Source organism: Leishmania panamensis, assembly GCF_000755165.1.
Source record: "Leishmania panamensis strain MHOM/PA/94/PSC-1 chromosome 4 sequence".
NCBI lineage: Eukaryota > Euglenozoa > Kinetoplastea > Trypanosomatida > Trypanosomatidae > Leishmania > Leishmania panamensis.
This window is the reverse complement of record NC_025883.1, coordinates 337,617-350,671: the sequence shown is the minus strand read 5'-3', so window position 1 is coordinate 350,671 and position 13,055 is coordinate 337,617. Positions and strand designations below refer to the sequence as shown.

Below are 13,055 nucleotides of genomic sequence, written 5' to 3'. Positions count from 1 at the left end.
GGGCGGGGCCACCTCTGCTTGGCGTTGGACAGAGAGACAGGGAGAGGCAGAGGCACATCGGGTGCACCGATTCTTTGACACCTCACCCCACCTCCACCCCACCCCTCCCTCTACTGCAGGCATTGGCACCTCCTCTCTGTCGGTCTCGTAGTTGTGTATCCTCTGCCAGTTGTCTCGCTCCGCCTCTCCCCCCCCCCCCCGTGAAGGCCATTCGCGTCCTCGGGGCCGTGAACTGGCTGACTCCTCTACGGGGACACCAAAAAAAAAACACCCGTTGCACACACACACACACACACACGGGCACAGCCCACCGCCATTTACGCCTCCGTCTCTTGGAAATTAATCACCGCCTTTACCTCCTTTGCACCTCGACGAGTAACGCCGGCGCGTGCCCTGTGCATTGCACCTCTGCCCACGGCTGGCTCCAGTAGGCATTTTTCCCGAAGCCAGACGTGCGTACGCGTCTTCCACTTCACTTACGCATTCATCTTGCTGCGTGGGTGTGTGTGTTCGCTGTCGGGTGCTGAGGGTTGCCTCGGCTAAGCGATAAGCTTAAAACGCAACCCGTGGTGCTATAGGAAACGTGGCGCCATGCGACTGTCGACGGACGACTTTGGGGGCGCGGTGGAGGAGCTACCGCCTTACTACCACGAGAGCTGGCTGGGGTGGTTCTGGCGTGCGCTGCGTGAGACGGCGAACCCGAACACAATGCATACCGAGTATCTGACACCAGCGGAGCTGGTGAAGCAGGCGAGCTTTGAGAGCCTTGACTACTACAAGCCCTACCCAGATATGTACGTTGAGTATCTGCGAGAGAGGCATGAGGACCGATGGCACCACTACACGCACGGCAACGAGGCGGCCACGCCACCGACAGCAAACGCGGATAGCTTCACTTCACCTGACGCAGACAGTGGGAGTGTGAAGCACACGCGCTACGACGTCACGGCTCCCCTCGGCAGCATGGCCGAGAGCCTCGCTCGGCTACAGATGGACACGGCAGAGCATCACATCATGCTGCGATGGCTGCTGCACGTCCTCATCGCCCTCTCCGTTGGTGTTGTCGCCACAGTCGTGTCGTACGCCGTCGACATCCTCGAGCGCTACCGAGCGGAGGTGCTGTACCACATCATGGCAAGCCAGCGGCACCGCTCCATCGGCTGCCTTCAGGGATTCTTCTACACGGTGCTCGGCTCTGTCGTGCTCGTGGCGATCTCCGCCGGCGTCGTCGTGTACTTCGAGCCTGCCGCGTCGGGTGGCGGCATCCCTGATGTGATGGCGTACCTCAACGGTGTGCACCTCCGCAAAGCCATGAACCTGCGCACTTTCATCGCGAAGGCCATTTCGTGCATCTGCGCCGTCGGGGGTGGGCTACCAGTGGGACTGGAGGCACCCCTCATCCACCTCGGCGCCATCACCGGGGCCGGCGTGACGCAGGGCCGCAGTCGCACCCTTGGGTTTCAAACATCGCTGCTCCAGGCCTTCCGAAACAACAAGGACCGCCGCGACTTCATTACGGCCGGTGCGGCGTGCGGCGTGTCCGTCGCCTTTGGTGCCCCCATCGGCGGCCTGCTCTTCGTCGTGGAGGAGGTGAGCAGCTTTTGGGATCGGAGCTCCAACGGGCAGATCTTCCTCGCCACAATGCTGTGCTTCACCTTCAGCACCATTATCAACTCCATCGTCGAGGACCGGCGGCTGCTGGGCTGGGTCTCCAACACGGCCGCCGTTTTGTTTGAGGTCAACATCACCATACCGCTAAACCTGGTGTCCATCATTCCCTCGTTGTTCCTCGGCATCATCATCGGCTCCTTGGCTGCCTTCTTCACCAAGACGAACCTAATCCTTATCAAGTGGCGGCGCCGTGTGCTACGGCCGTATCAACTCCGCCGCTTCCTCGAGCCGGTCGTGATCGCTGCTGTTTTCTCTAGCTGCATGTACGTCCTCTCTCTCGCCTCCCCCTGCGCCGAACTGCACGACATCGGTCGTGTCAACGAGACAGTGCAACAGTGGGGCACAGAGGGTGGCTGGCGCCTCTTCAACAACACCTGCGCCAAGCCAAAGACGTACTCGCCGCTGGGCACACTCAACATGGCCTCCGGCAAGAACACAATCCGCCATCTCTTCTCGCGGCAGACGGCTGAGGAGTTCCCTATAGTGACGCTGATTGTGTACTTCCTCGTCTACTTCGCCTCTGCCTGTATAGCCAGCGGTACGTCCGTTTCGGGTGGCCTCGTCGTGCCCAGCCTCGTGCTTGGCGCTGTCTTTGGCCGCCTGTTCGGCCTGCTCATGTTCAAGGCTGGAGCCACGAAGATACCGGGCGTGCCGCGCGGCTACACGGCGGCGGATGCGTGGATGGACCCCGGCGTATTTGCCCTCATCGGAGCCGGCGCCTTCCTCGCCGGCACCTCGCGCATGTCCATGGCCATCTGCGTCATTATGGTCGAGCTCTCGGCGGAGCTGCACTACCTGCTGCCTGTCATGGTGGCGATTGTGATGTCCAAAACAACTGCTGACTGGCTGTGCGAACCCCTGTACCACCAGATGCTCTTCATGGACAGCGTCCCCTACCTGCCACCGAACATTGTGAAGCCAGAGTTTGAGCAGCTGACGGCGGCGGACGTTATGGCATCTGAGGTGGTAATGCTGCGGATGCGCGAGCGTACGGAGGTGGTGTTGGCCGCTCTGCGCGATACCACACACCACGCCTTTCCTGTTGTAGAGGCCGTCCCGATCGACGATGTCGCTGCTGACGACGAGGACAATAAAGCGATGTCCCCGCCAACACAGCCGGACAGCGCATCCACACAGTGCAAGCTGCACAGCACAAAGCTCGGGGCTGGTGACGCCAGCGCCCGACCTGTCGCGGAGGCTGGGGTGCTGGGGCCTCGCTCCACGAGGGATGCATTCACAGTAGCGTCGGCAGCAACGCACGTGCGCTACAAGTTTGTCGGCCTTGTCACTCGCGAGGATCTTCAGGTATACTTCACCCTTCCAGAGTTGCAAGAGTACAAGGAGACGTCGACGGCATTGCCGATGACTGCGGTCCCGCTGACAGCCAAAGACAGCGACGGCTTCGGCGGCCGCCTTGCATCCTGCGTACTGGCAATCCGTCATCTCTCATGGACGCAGTGGACGTGGCAGAAGAGTCGCCTGTTCTTCAGGACCTCGGACCGCTACGAGTGGGTTCGAACGCACATGCCGGATGGTGCCCCAAACGGGGCTGAGGTGGGGGCCGAGCGCACCGCCTTCATCAGTGAAAACCACCTGCCTCCCGTCCTCGACCTTTCGCTTATCGTGAACCGCAGCCCGTGGGTGATTCCCCCCTTCTTCAACCTGCAGATGACGTACCATACCTTCCGCATGATGGGCTTGCGGCACATGGTGGTCGTCGATGGCGACACCGTGGCGGGCATGATCACCCGCAAGGACCTGCTCGTCAACTCGCTGCGACACAAGATGAAGGAGCTCCGCGCGCGGCTGGCGACGGCGGACTCAGCTGCGCCGTCGCTTCCACAGAGCTCCACCACGCGTGGGATGCTCGGCGACCACTCGCAGCACCCCCACAGCGACGGCGACCGGAACGAGATGGCCAGTGTGCAGCTGACGCGGGCAGGGGCACACGCTAACAGGGGGGGCACACCACTAGAGTTCCGCAACTCCGCGAATGCCAACGGACGTGCTGCTGCTTCGACGTGGAAGTCACCGTCGCCGCATGTCGCACTCTCTGCGGGTGCTGAGAGGTCGACAAGACAGAATTTGGGCCTTTCGCTGTCCATCGCAACTAAGGATGCGCCGTCAATGCCAAATGCGTCGATCTCTTCGCCGCTGAGTGCCCTCTTCGATCCCTCCTCGTCGCCCTCGGCAGTTCCCAAGGTCGATCCGGGTCTCCCCGCCATCACCACGGTGGCGGCGGCTCACTGGATGGCGATGCCGTCGTCCTCGCGCACCATACGACAACCAGCCTCTGTGGCAACCGGGGTGATGGTGGAGAATGGCAGCACCAGCGCCTCCGAAGGCGAGACGAGAGGCAGAGGCATTAGTCACTTCTTTGAGCCCGGGCACCACACGCCGGTGTCGCCGCCACTACCGGCTGACGTGGCGTCACTGTTCGACTTGAGTGCGCTGTTCCCCGCTAAAGGGGCTTCGTGAGGCGCGCGAGCCCTGCACTCACACATGTGTGCCTCTTTTTGCGTCTGCGTGCACCGTTGTGCGGCTGCTGAGAGGGGGGGCGGTCATGGCACCCCTTCGCGCTACGCTCTTTAGTCCTCTCTCTCTCTGTTCTATGCGTACTTCAGAGCGCTAGCCTGTTTCCGCGGGCTTAACTCCGTTCACCTGCTGCTGCTGCTGCGTGTTCTCCCTCCCTCCCTCCCCCCTTCTTTGTATGTGTGCTACCGCTTTGCCCTCTGTTGCTCTAACAGGCACATTGGCAATGCTTGCGGATATCGGTGGCGGCGATGACGGAGTCGCTCGCAGCAGTGGTGGACGGGGAGGGGAGGATGGCGCCGAGCCCGTTGTGCAGCTCGATCGCCTCCCCCCCCCCCCCGCCCCCTCTCCGCCGCACAACTCAGGCGGACTTTTCTTCCCACCTCCTCGTGGCAACAAATGAAACGCAGAGGAGGGGAAAACGGGAGTGTGCGCCGGCGCACCCTTCCGACTTCCCCTCCTCTCATCCTCCTCGCGACGCGTTCACTCCCACCCCTCCCTCTTCCAAAGTACTGGTGCTGCCTACACACTTATAAAATGCGTCTGCAGCCTCATCCCATGCGCGGCCCTCTCTCTCTCTCTCTCGTCTCTACAGTCTACTTCGCCTCTCTCTCTCCCACATTGTACCTTCTCGCTCCACCTTGACGCGTGGGACCAACTGACTCGCAGTCACGCGCGCACCCGCACCAGACAGCACGCTGCTTGCATAGAGGAAGAGAGCAGACGATACACGATAGAGTCACGCAAGCGGTCTGTATCGAGCTCTCTTCTCTCCTCCGCCACCCACCCACCCACCCCCCGGTGTTCTACCCAGCTACAACTGGGTAGAGCGTATCAGGGTGACGTCGCGTCTTGTCCCTCACTCCCCCACCCCTTTCGCTTGCGCGTCGGGTGTGTTTGATCTTTGGCTCCACTCCTCCGCCTCTCCCTCGCTCTGCAAGCGCGTGAGTGCCAACGCGGATGTCCTCAGACGCCGAGCTGGATGCGAAGCTCACCGAGCTGCTGCGACTCATGGTGAGTCGTCTGCCGAGCAACAAGACGCTGCCAACAGCGATCGTGCAGCAGCTTCTGCGCGCTAAGTACGGTGACACGTACCCCGAGGCGTATGTGGCCAGCCACTTGACCTTCATTAGCGATACAATCATGAAGCTCATGATAGAGAAGGAGAGGGCTGCGGCAGGAGTGACGGCGAACGGGGGCGCTAGTGAAGAGGAGGACGAGGATGACAGCAGCACATCAGACGAAGATGACTCTGACGAGGGGGATTCCGAAGAGGACGAGGAGGAGGATGGAGTATCCGGCTCCGATGATGACGACGACTTTGATTCCGATGAGGACGACGACGATGACGATGACGATGACGACGGCGACAACACAGAGGAGCCGAAGAGGAAGAAAACACGAGAGGAGGTGGTGGAGGGGATTGCGGTAAAGGAGCAGCAGGGGCCTTCTGATCCCTCCTCGGCAACGTCCGTGGCCGAGCGCTGCAAGGCCATGGCAGAGTGCCTGCGCAAGCTGAGCTACCGCGTTCGAGGCCCCACCGCTGAGGAAAGCCTAGAGGAGTACCTGCAAAAGTTCCTGTCTGCCGAATTCGAGAAGCACGGCATGGACCCGAACAAGTACAGCAAGTCGGACATCAAGCGCTATCGCATCCAGCGGGAAGTGGAGCTTCTGCAGCAGGACGGAGCGAGTCTCAGTCTCGACCGCCGCAACCGTGCAGGCCGCGGCTTCGGTGACGTGACGCTCAGCAAGGAAGCAGGCGGCAGCGTCACGAGAGCCACCCCGTCTTCGGCAGCGGCATCGGCGCGGAAAACTTCGATGTTCCTCGATGATTAGCGGAACGATGCAGTGGCGGAGCATCTGTCGGACTCGCACACACCGCGCTCTCTCGTGCTTTCTCTCTTAGCTGTGGTTTACTTCCTCGCCTTCTGAAGTCGCAATAGGGCTGCGTCGGTTGTCGAGTCTGCGCCGGCGTGTGCGTGTGGGTGTGCGTGTGTGTGGAAGGGGGGGGAGGTGCTTGTGGTCCTGCAGTGGACAGCCTGTTCTCAGCTCATGCCGTCACCTGCTTAATGGTGGTTGATTGACTCTGTTCCTCGTAACCCCATAGACGTTCTTACTCTACTCATCCCCAAATAAAAGACGCATCGACTCTTCCCGTGAGGAGGCGCATGTTTGCTTGGGAAGGGGGGTACGCACACCAGTGACCCCTGTCCTGCATTCGCCATCTCTCGTCTTCGCTGGCCCTCGACGTCCCCCTCCTAGTCTCTCCTTCTCCCTCCTCTTCTCTTCTACGCACACCCGTAGTCACACTAACACCTAGGTCATCCGGTAGGGGCCCACGCGACTCACACGGTGGCGTCGCCTCTAACTGTGCGCCACGCCCTAGACAGAGGTCCCTGTGTCATCCTATACAAGTACGCATGCACTCAAACACTCCCTCACCCTCAGAGATACCAGGTAGTCTTCACCCACCTGCGCCTGCGCCTCCCTCCTCTTTCCTATCGCATGCCGCAGCGCAAGAATGAAGCCGTCGCGCCCGTTCAACAGGCGCAAGCGCCTTGGGACGATGGTAGCCTCTCCGATGACGGCGACGGCGAACTCTGCACAGTGCTGGAAGACGCATGGACGATGCAAGCCAGAAATCTTGGAAAAAGTCAGCCCACTGCAGCGACATCGCGCTCGAGGCTACCTGTCGCCGTGTCGCCGCCCAGCGGCCAGGACCACCCCCACCCATGCGACAACGCGAGCGCCGACTTGTGCGAGACAAGGCAAACGCAGGAGCTCAGGGACGACTTCTTTGCCCTCTATACATCGCAGTCAGCTGCTGAGTCCCCAAATGATCGCCGTGGTCGCGGCGGTATGACAGGTTCGGCCGCCAGCTTGTCTGCGGCAGCCGCCGACTCCAATGAAGACGGCAGTAGTTCGTGTCTCAGCGACCAGGAAGATGAAGGGACTGATCGCGACAACGCTGTAAGCACGGACGTCGAGGTACGGGTGAGTCGAACCGATGACCATCACGCGCAGCAGTCGCAGTACGTGCCCGAGTGCGCCGATTATTTAGAGGAGGAAGACGGCATCGCCGACTCGACCGAGTCGCCGCTGGTATCAGAGCAGCCGGAGGAGGGATTCAAGGCCGAGACTCAACAACTGCCAAGCCACTCGGGCACCATGCCAGCAATAGAGGCGCCGCGGCATCCGGAGTGCTGGCCCCACCCTCACCCGCCCCCCTTTTCCGCGCTTCCGCGTCCGTGTCAGACGCGCGTGACTTTCCACACGCAACGCTACGGTGCCTTTATCAAAGCCTACCTTGGCCTCTCCGACGTGGAGGTGGAGCAGGCGCAGCGACGCGGCCGGGGTATTTGCATGATCGGAGTTCGCAAGGCGCCTCCATCGAGCTCGCACCTCGTCTCGAGCGCATCCTACATTACCCCTTTCACCCTAACCTCGTCATCATCCGCGGCAGCGGTGGCGAACAGTGGCGCCTACCAGCCTGTGCACCACCGCCACTCGCACCACGGCTTTGGCGAGCCGGTGAAAGTGCAGCGAACTTTTCTGCGTCACTCTGTGCTGGCAGTGGAGGGAGATGCCGTGTTCAGCGAGCTGATTGATCGGGCCGAGGTGCTGTACGCCACCGAGCAGCACAGACTCGACGCGGCGTGGAAGACATACGCACACAACGCCGGTGCTGCCGGAGAAGACACAGCGGCGGCACCTGGCGCACCAGCACAGTCTCCGCTATACCCGCAGTTCCGCAAGCTGCCGCGAGTAGTGGAGCCGTACCTGCGCCCCAACGCTCGCTGCATCGCTCTCCACTATGGTCTCCCGGACCAGGCCAACTCTGATAGTAGCCCAGGCAGCGCCGGGAGGGGGGCCACCACCGACATGGCGGCCGCAAAGCAGGAAGGTGGCCAAGAGAAAGAGCGAATGCCACGCATGCATCACACGCACAGTGGAGCAGGGTGTCTGAACCCCTACCCCCGCGCGTCGCTGATGGCTGTTGTATGTACTACGCGGCTGGGGGAGGGTGAGGAAATTTACGTATCCCTGGAGTCGTACTACCGCTGCCTTGATGAGGTCTCCTGGTATCGGCGCTGCTACAGTGAGCTGAACAAGAGATACGCGTGCCCAGATGGCATTGGTACGCCGTGCACCGCTACTGCCGCTGAGGGCGACGGTGGTAGGACGGAGGCCACTGCTTGCCACGGTGACCTGATGGGTAATGTGTACACCGGTGTAAAGCGGTTCCCCGAGTGGCCGGCTGACCTGGCCTACTACCACGGCGTGGGAAGGCGGCATGCAAGCAGCGTCGCGGAAGGGGCCTTTCCCTTCACACTGGTTGCCCTCGGCCCGGCGCCGGAACTGGGGGACAATCAGAAAGGCGTCGTCGCCTCCGCCTGGCTGCCCTATGGCACATGCCTCCTGTACTGCGGCCCCTCGGTCGCAGCGCGCAAGGTGGAGCGGCTCGTTAGCGAGCGAGCGCTGCGCGGTAGTAGCGCAGTCGACCCTATCGCCGCCCAGAATCAGACGCCGACCGAGCAGGAAGGGGATGAGGAGGATATCTCTTTTGCTTCTGACGACACCTACGCACTGGGGCTTGGGCGCCATGGCGTGTGCTTTGGCCAGGGCCTCACCCGCTACATTAACCACCGCTACAACACATCCCGCTTTGGCAACGTGGAGCTGTGCTCGGTGATACTATCTGTGCCTAGTGAGTTCGCCGGTGCACATGAGACGGCGGTGGGGACGCCGGCATCGACCGCGTCAGCCACTGCTGGTGGCACGGTGGGGCTGAGGAACGCGGGCGAGAAGCTTACCCTGAAGTCCACTGGCGCGAGCGCAACGTCGTCTCTGATTACCGAGGAGCAGCGTGCGCAGGTGGCGCGTGCCGCGACGGCGAAGCGACCCTACCGTCGACGTCGCGCGCAGCGGGCCAAGAAGGAGACGGCAGCCTCTGTCGCGGAGGCCAACGGTGCTGTTGTCGTCCCTGCCCCTACGGTGGCCGACGGTCTCGCCGCGCTGTACGCGAAGCCCAGGCGACGCCCGCCGCGTCGCCGCGCGCCGTGCCTCTTCCTCGAGGAGCGCAGCCTCTTCGTCACTGTCCCCTTTTTTTTGGCCACCACCGACATCCCGCCCGGCACGCCGCTGCTCGCCTGGACGTACGGCGAGGACTACGACGCTAAACTGGAGCGGCACGCAGTGGCCGACGGCTATGTGGTACCCTACGCCGATGCCGTGCTGCTCAACCGCCGCCTTGCAGCGACAGCCGCCATCTCGGCATCGTCACCAGCTACCGATTGTCGGTTCCAGCGCTACGGCGGCGATTACCGCTTTGCAGTCGGTGTAGGCGATATCGTATGGCGCCGGCGGCCCGTGCGTCTTGGTGTGCTGCCCTCCTCGGCCAACTGTGCTGACGGCCACGACAGCGCTGATGTGTCTGTGCCACCCCCAGAGGAGGACCTCTTCGTTGTTGTACAAACGCTCCGGTCGAGTGTCGAGAGGGTCCTCCTGCGACCTCTGCAGCGCATCCCACTCACAAATCCGCAGCTCGGCAGGCTCTTAAGGGAGCAGCACCTAGACAACTACGTGTCCCCACACACCTCGAGTAACGCGCGACCGGGACTACGGAAGGGGTGCCGACGAGTCGGTTGCCCGCCGTCAGCTAACTCGAAGCGACAACGAGCGGCGGCGCCGGCCTACGACTGGGCGGCGCACTGGGCAGTGTTTCGGCTGACAGACATCAGCGCCTTGGCACCAGCACCCTTCACTGCGGCATCGTCCAACCTCACACCACACACCCTCGCCCGCTACGAGGAGGCACTGCGGACATGCGTGGTGGCGACAATCGATTCAGTGGGGCTGTTGCTTATGGACATCGACTACAGCGCCGTGCACTGCACCCGAGACACCAGCGGCGAGGCAGCCGACACGGTAGCGGCCCAGCTGACCGCGCGCGACTTGCAGGGGTCGACGACTCGACCATCAGCAGGTGGCAGGCGTAGCCTCAACGCGAAGCAACGCTCCAGTCGCGGCGGTGAGGGCGAGACACACCGTCTTATCCTCGTTAACCTCGATGATCTGCACCACGCCACGTCACTAGTGCGGATGTCGCCAGGGCGGGCGGCAGCCGTGCCAGCGCTCTGCAACGGTCTGCTGTGGCCGCTCTACTGTATGTCACCAAGGCCGCTCACTGCTGCGGCGGCGGCGTTAGGTGCATCAGCCGACGTCCTTCGCACGCGCTCTGGCAGTTGCGTGTGACCGTACGCTTGTTTGTCGCTACGAACCCCCCCCCTCCTTGTTTGTTTTATCAAGCCCAACACAGTCGTAGCGAACGCCGTGGTGCCATGGGGCACTTGGTGAGTGGCGCTCAATCTTGTCGCGCGCTCTCACGTGGACGCCTGTCCATTCCTCGATGCGGGTATACATGGATTGCCCGTGAGCTGTGCCCTCTGGGCACACACCGGCACACCATTCACTCGTCCCTCTCAACTGCCCCGTCTCCGACTTGTCCTTCTTTGGTCTTTTCCCTGCCTCAAATCAGTCCCCTCTCCCTCCCTCTATGCAGGAATGTCCTCGACGATTCCGTGGTACTGCCGCTACGGCGTTCACGGCGACTTCACCAAGGAGGTAAACGTGGACGGCACTGTCGTCTATCGTACTCGTGAGCAACGGTGTGACTGTACGCCACCGCCACTTTGTTCGCTTGCCTCGTCTATGGCGCCCCCTCGTCCGCATCCACCGCAGCGAAAGAGCCGGCGTGGCCGCGCCACTGGCATTGGTCGTGCGTACATAACGCCACCATGGCAGGACGCTCATGTGCCGTTGCCCCTTTCTGCAGCACCTCGTCCCCCTGGCGAGATGGACGACATGCGCCTCCACGTCTTGGTGCCGCCGCTGGCGTTGGACAGCGCTGTCGGCGACTTCTATGCGGGCTATGTATCGTCCACATCGCATGACATCACGGCAGCTTTGCCGTTCATCCCGGTCATCCGGGCTCAATCCGCCCTGGCAGGGGTAGTGCCGTTCACGGCGGTTGGCGACCCTCCCTCTGCTGCCACAGGGCCTCTCGGCGTGGGCGGATGCAGTGATATGCTGCCGGGGACCACTTCACCTGCTCCACCGCTGCTGCAGCAGGGCCTACTGTCGCCATCGGTTCCTCCGCTAGCAGCTGCTGTTGCTGCTCCCTTACCAGTCTGCACCACCGAAAGTCATACTGTGGATCGGCTCTGTGGCTTCGTGTTCTGCCCGACGTGCGGCCAACGTGTCGCAGCGGCCGCTCCGGGCACTTCAGAGACGGCGCAGCCCACGCCTGCGACGTGTCCGATGGGGCCGCACGTGGCACTTGATGGGGAACGCGGCACTCAAGCCCAAGGCGCTACTTTGGTGGGTCGTTTCTGCTTCCTCTGCGGCACTGACAAGCAGGCGCCCACTTGCGTAGCCGAAGCTTCCGTGCTGCCGCCGTCGCCATCACGACAGCAGCCGCCACTGGCCGCCACCGAAGGCCACACGATCAACGCCCCCACAAAGGATGAGGCGGGTGCCAGTCATACACTGTCGCCTCCGGCTGCAGGTGGGAATCCCGCTGCTGCGACATCAGCAACCACCACCACACCACCACCAGTGCCAACCGCCGCCCGAGCTGCGCCCCCAGACCTTCACCTTGCACAGGATATGCTCACTGTGGACGAATTGATATCGCACCTGCTATCCAATGCAGCCGATAATGACGGGAAATTGCGGCCTCCGTGCGGGCTGCCACAGTGCCGCCTGTGCGATCCATCCGCAGCGGCGCCGTCAGCCAGCCCCTCGGCGTGGACGTTCCCACCATGGCGCTGCGGATTGTGGGGAACGGCACCGGTAATGTGCGGCAGCCCCGCCGTGGCCATCATCCACCATCACTATGCCAAGTAGACTCTCCCCCCTCTCCCCTTCTTTTGCTCCTTGCGTCGGAGCCCATCAACGTGCGCATCGCGTGCTCCCCACCTCTCTTCACGTCACTGCCGCGATGTCGGTGCTGCGTGACTATTAAATTCTCCCATCTCGTTGGGGGTGAGTGAGAGTGAGAGTGCAGGGGGGCGGAGGGGACGAGGACGGAGGAGAGCGTCCGTGAAGGCGTGGTGATCTGTCTTGTCCGCTGTACCCTCCCCGTCCCCACCTCCCTTGTCCTTAGCCTCTCACTCTAGCCTTCTCTCTCCTCCGCCTCCGTTGTTCTAGACTGGACTGCTCGTCCTCAGCCGTGCTTTTCTTTCGCTCTCCTTGGGCTCCGTGCGTGCACTTGTATCCCTTGAGACAGTCGCAATACTTCGCTTCCCCCCCCCCCCTCTCCACCAGCCCACCGCCATCTCTGTCACACCACACAACGCAGTGTCAACACTTTACCTTCCCCTTTTCACATGCCGGACTTGCCCTACGGGGTATTCGCATGGACGCTCCCCCCCCCACACACACACACACACTTGCAGTAAGCAAGACGTAGGCTGCACAATGCATCCTTGTCTGTGCTGCACACGGTCTGCAGGAACATTGCGGCCTTTACAGGAAGTGCAACAAGTCTGGTGTCTGTATCGCCATGGAGGTGTAATGGAGTGACCCCCCCCTCCCACACACGCACACACATACCCCTCTTACCGCCAAACTATCGACACCCGCTCACTCTCTCTCTTCCCTTCCCCTGGGCATGCACTGCTGCCCCTCTCTCACTGCACCCCCCTCCTCACTCGTTCGCTTTCTCGCGGCATTGCGTCGCATCAGTCGGCAGTACACACCCACGCCTGACGAGTTCGACAAAACATTTTATTTATTCGACGAGGCGCGCACTCGCACACACAGTCAAAACAGCTTGGGGCATTGTCACC

At 62.1% G+C, this 13,055-nt stretch overlaps 4 protein-coding genes across 4 annotated transcripts; all 4 read left to right on the top strand.

Moving 5' to 3' along the window:
• Positions 1-591: 591 nt before the first annotated feature.
• On the top strand, positions 592-4,149 carry LPMP_040960 (chloride channel protein, putative; the record flags this gene model as incomplete). The annotated part of the gene is made up of 1 exon (XM_010705439.1): positions 592-4,149. One exon carries the CDS (start codon positions 592-594, stop codon positions 4,147-4,149), a length of 3,558 nt encoding a protein of 1,185 aa, XP_010703741.1.
• Positions 4,150-5,163: 1,014 nt separating this feature from the next.
• Positions 5,164-6,039, top strand: LPMP_040950 (hypothetical protein; the record flags this gene model as incomplete). The annotated part of the gene is made up of 1 exon (XM_010705438.1): positions 5,164-6,039. The coding sequence occupies one exon, from the start codon at positions 5,164-5,166 to the stop codon at positions 6,037-6,039; it is 876 nt and encodes a 291-aa protein (XP_010703740.1).
• Positions 6,040-6,708: 669 nt separating this feature from the next.
• On the top strand, positions 6,709-10,458 carry LPMP_040940 (hypothetical protein; the record flags this gene model as incomplete). Its single annotated transcript, XM_010705437.1, has 1 exon — positions 6,709-10,458. The coding sequence occupies one exon, from the start codon at positions 6,709-6,711 to the stop codon at positions 10,456-10,458; it is 3,750 nt and encodes a 1,249-aa protein (XP_010703739.1).
• A 309-nt stretch (positions 10,459-10,767) lies between these two features.
• LPMP_040930 (hypothetical protein) lies at positions 10,768-12,111 on the top strand (the record flags this gene model as incomplete). Its single annotated transcript, XM_010705436.1, has 1 exon — positions 10,768-12,111. One exon carries the CDS (start codon positions 10,768-10,770, stop codon positions 12,109-12,111), a length of 1,344 nt encoding a protein of 447 aa, XP_010703738.1.
• Positions 12,112-13,055: the final 944 nt, after the last annotated feature.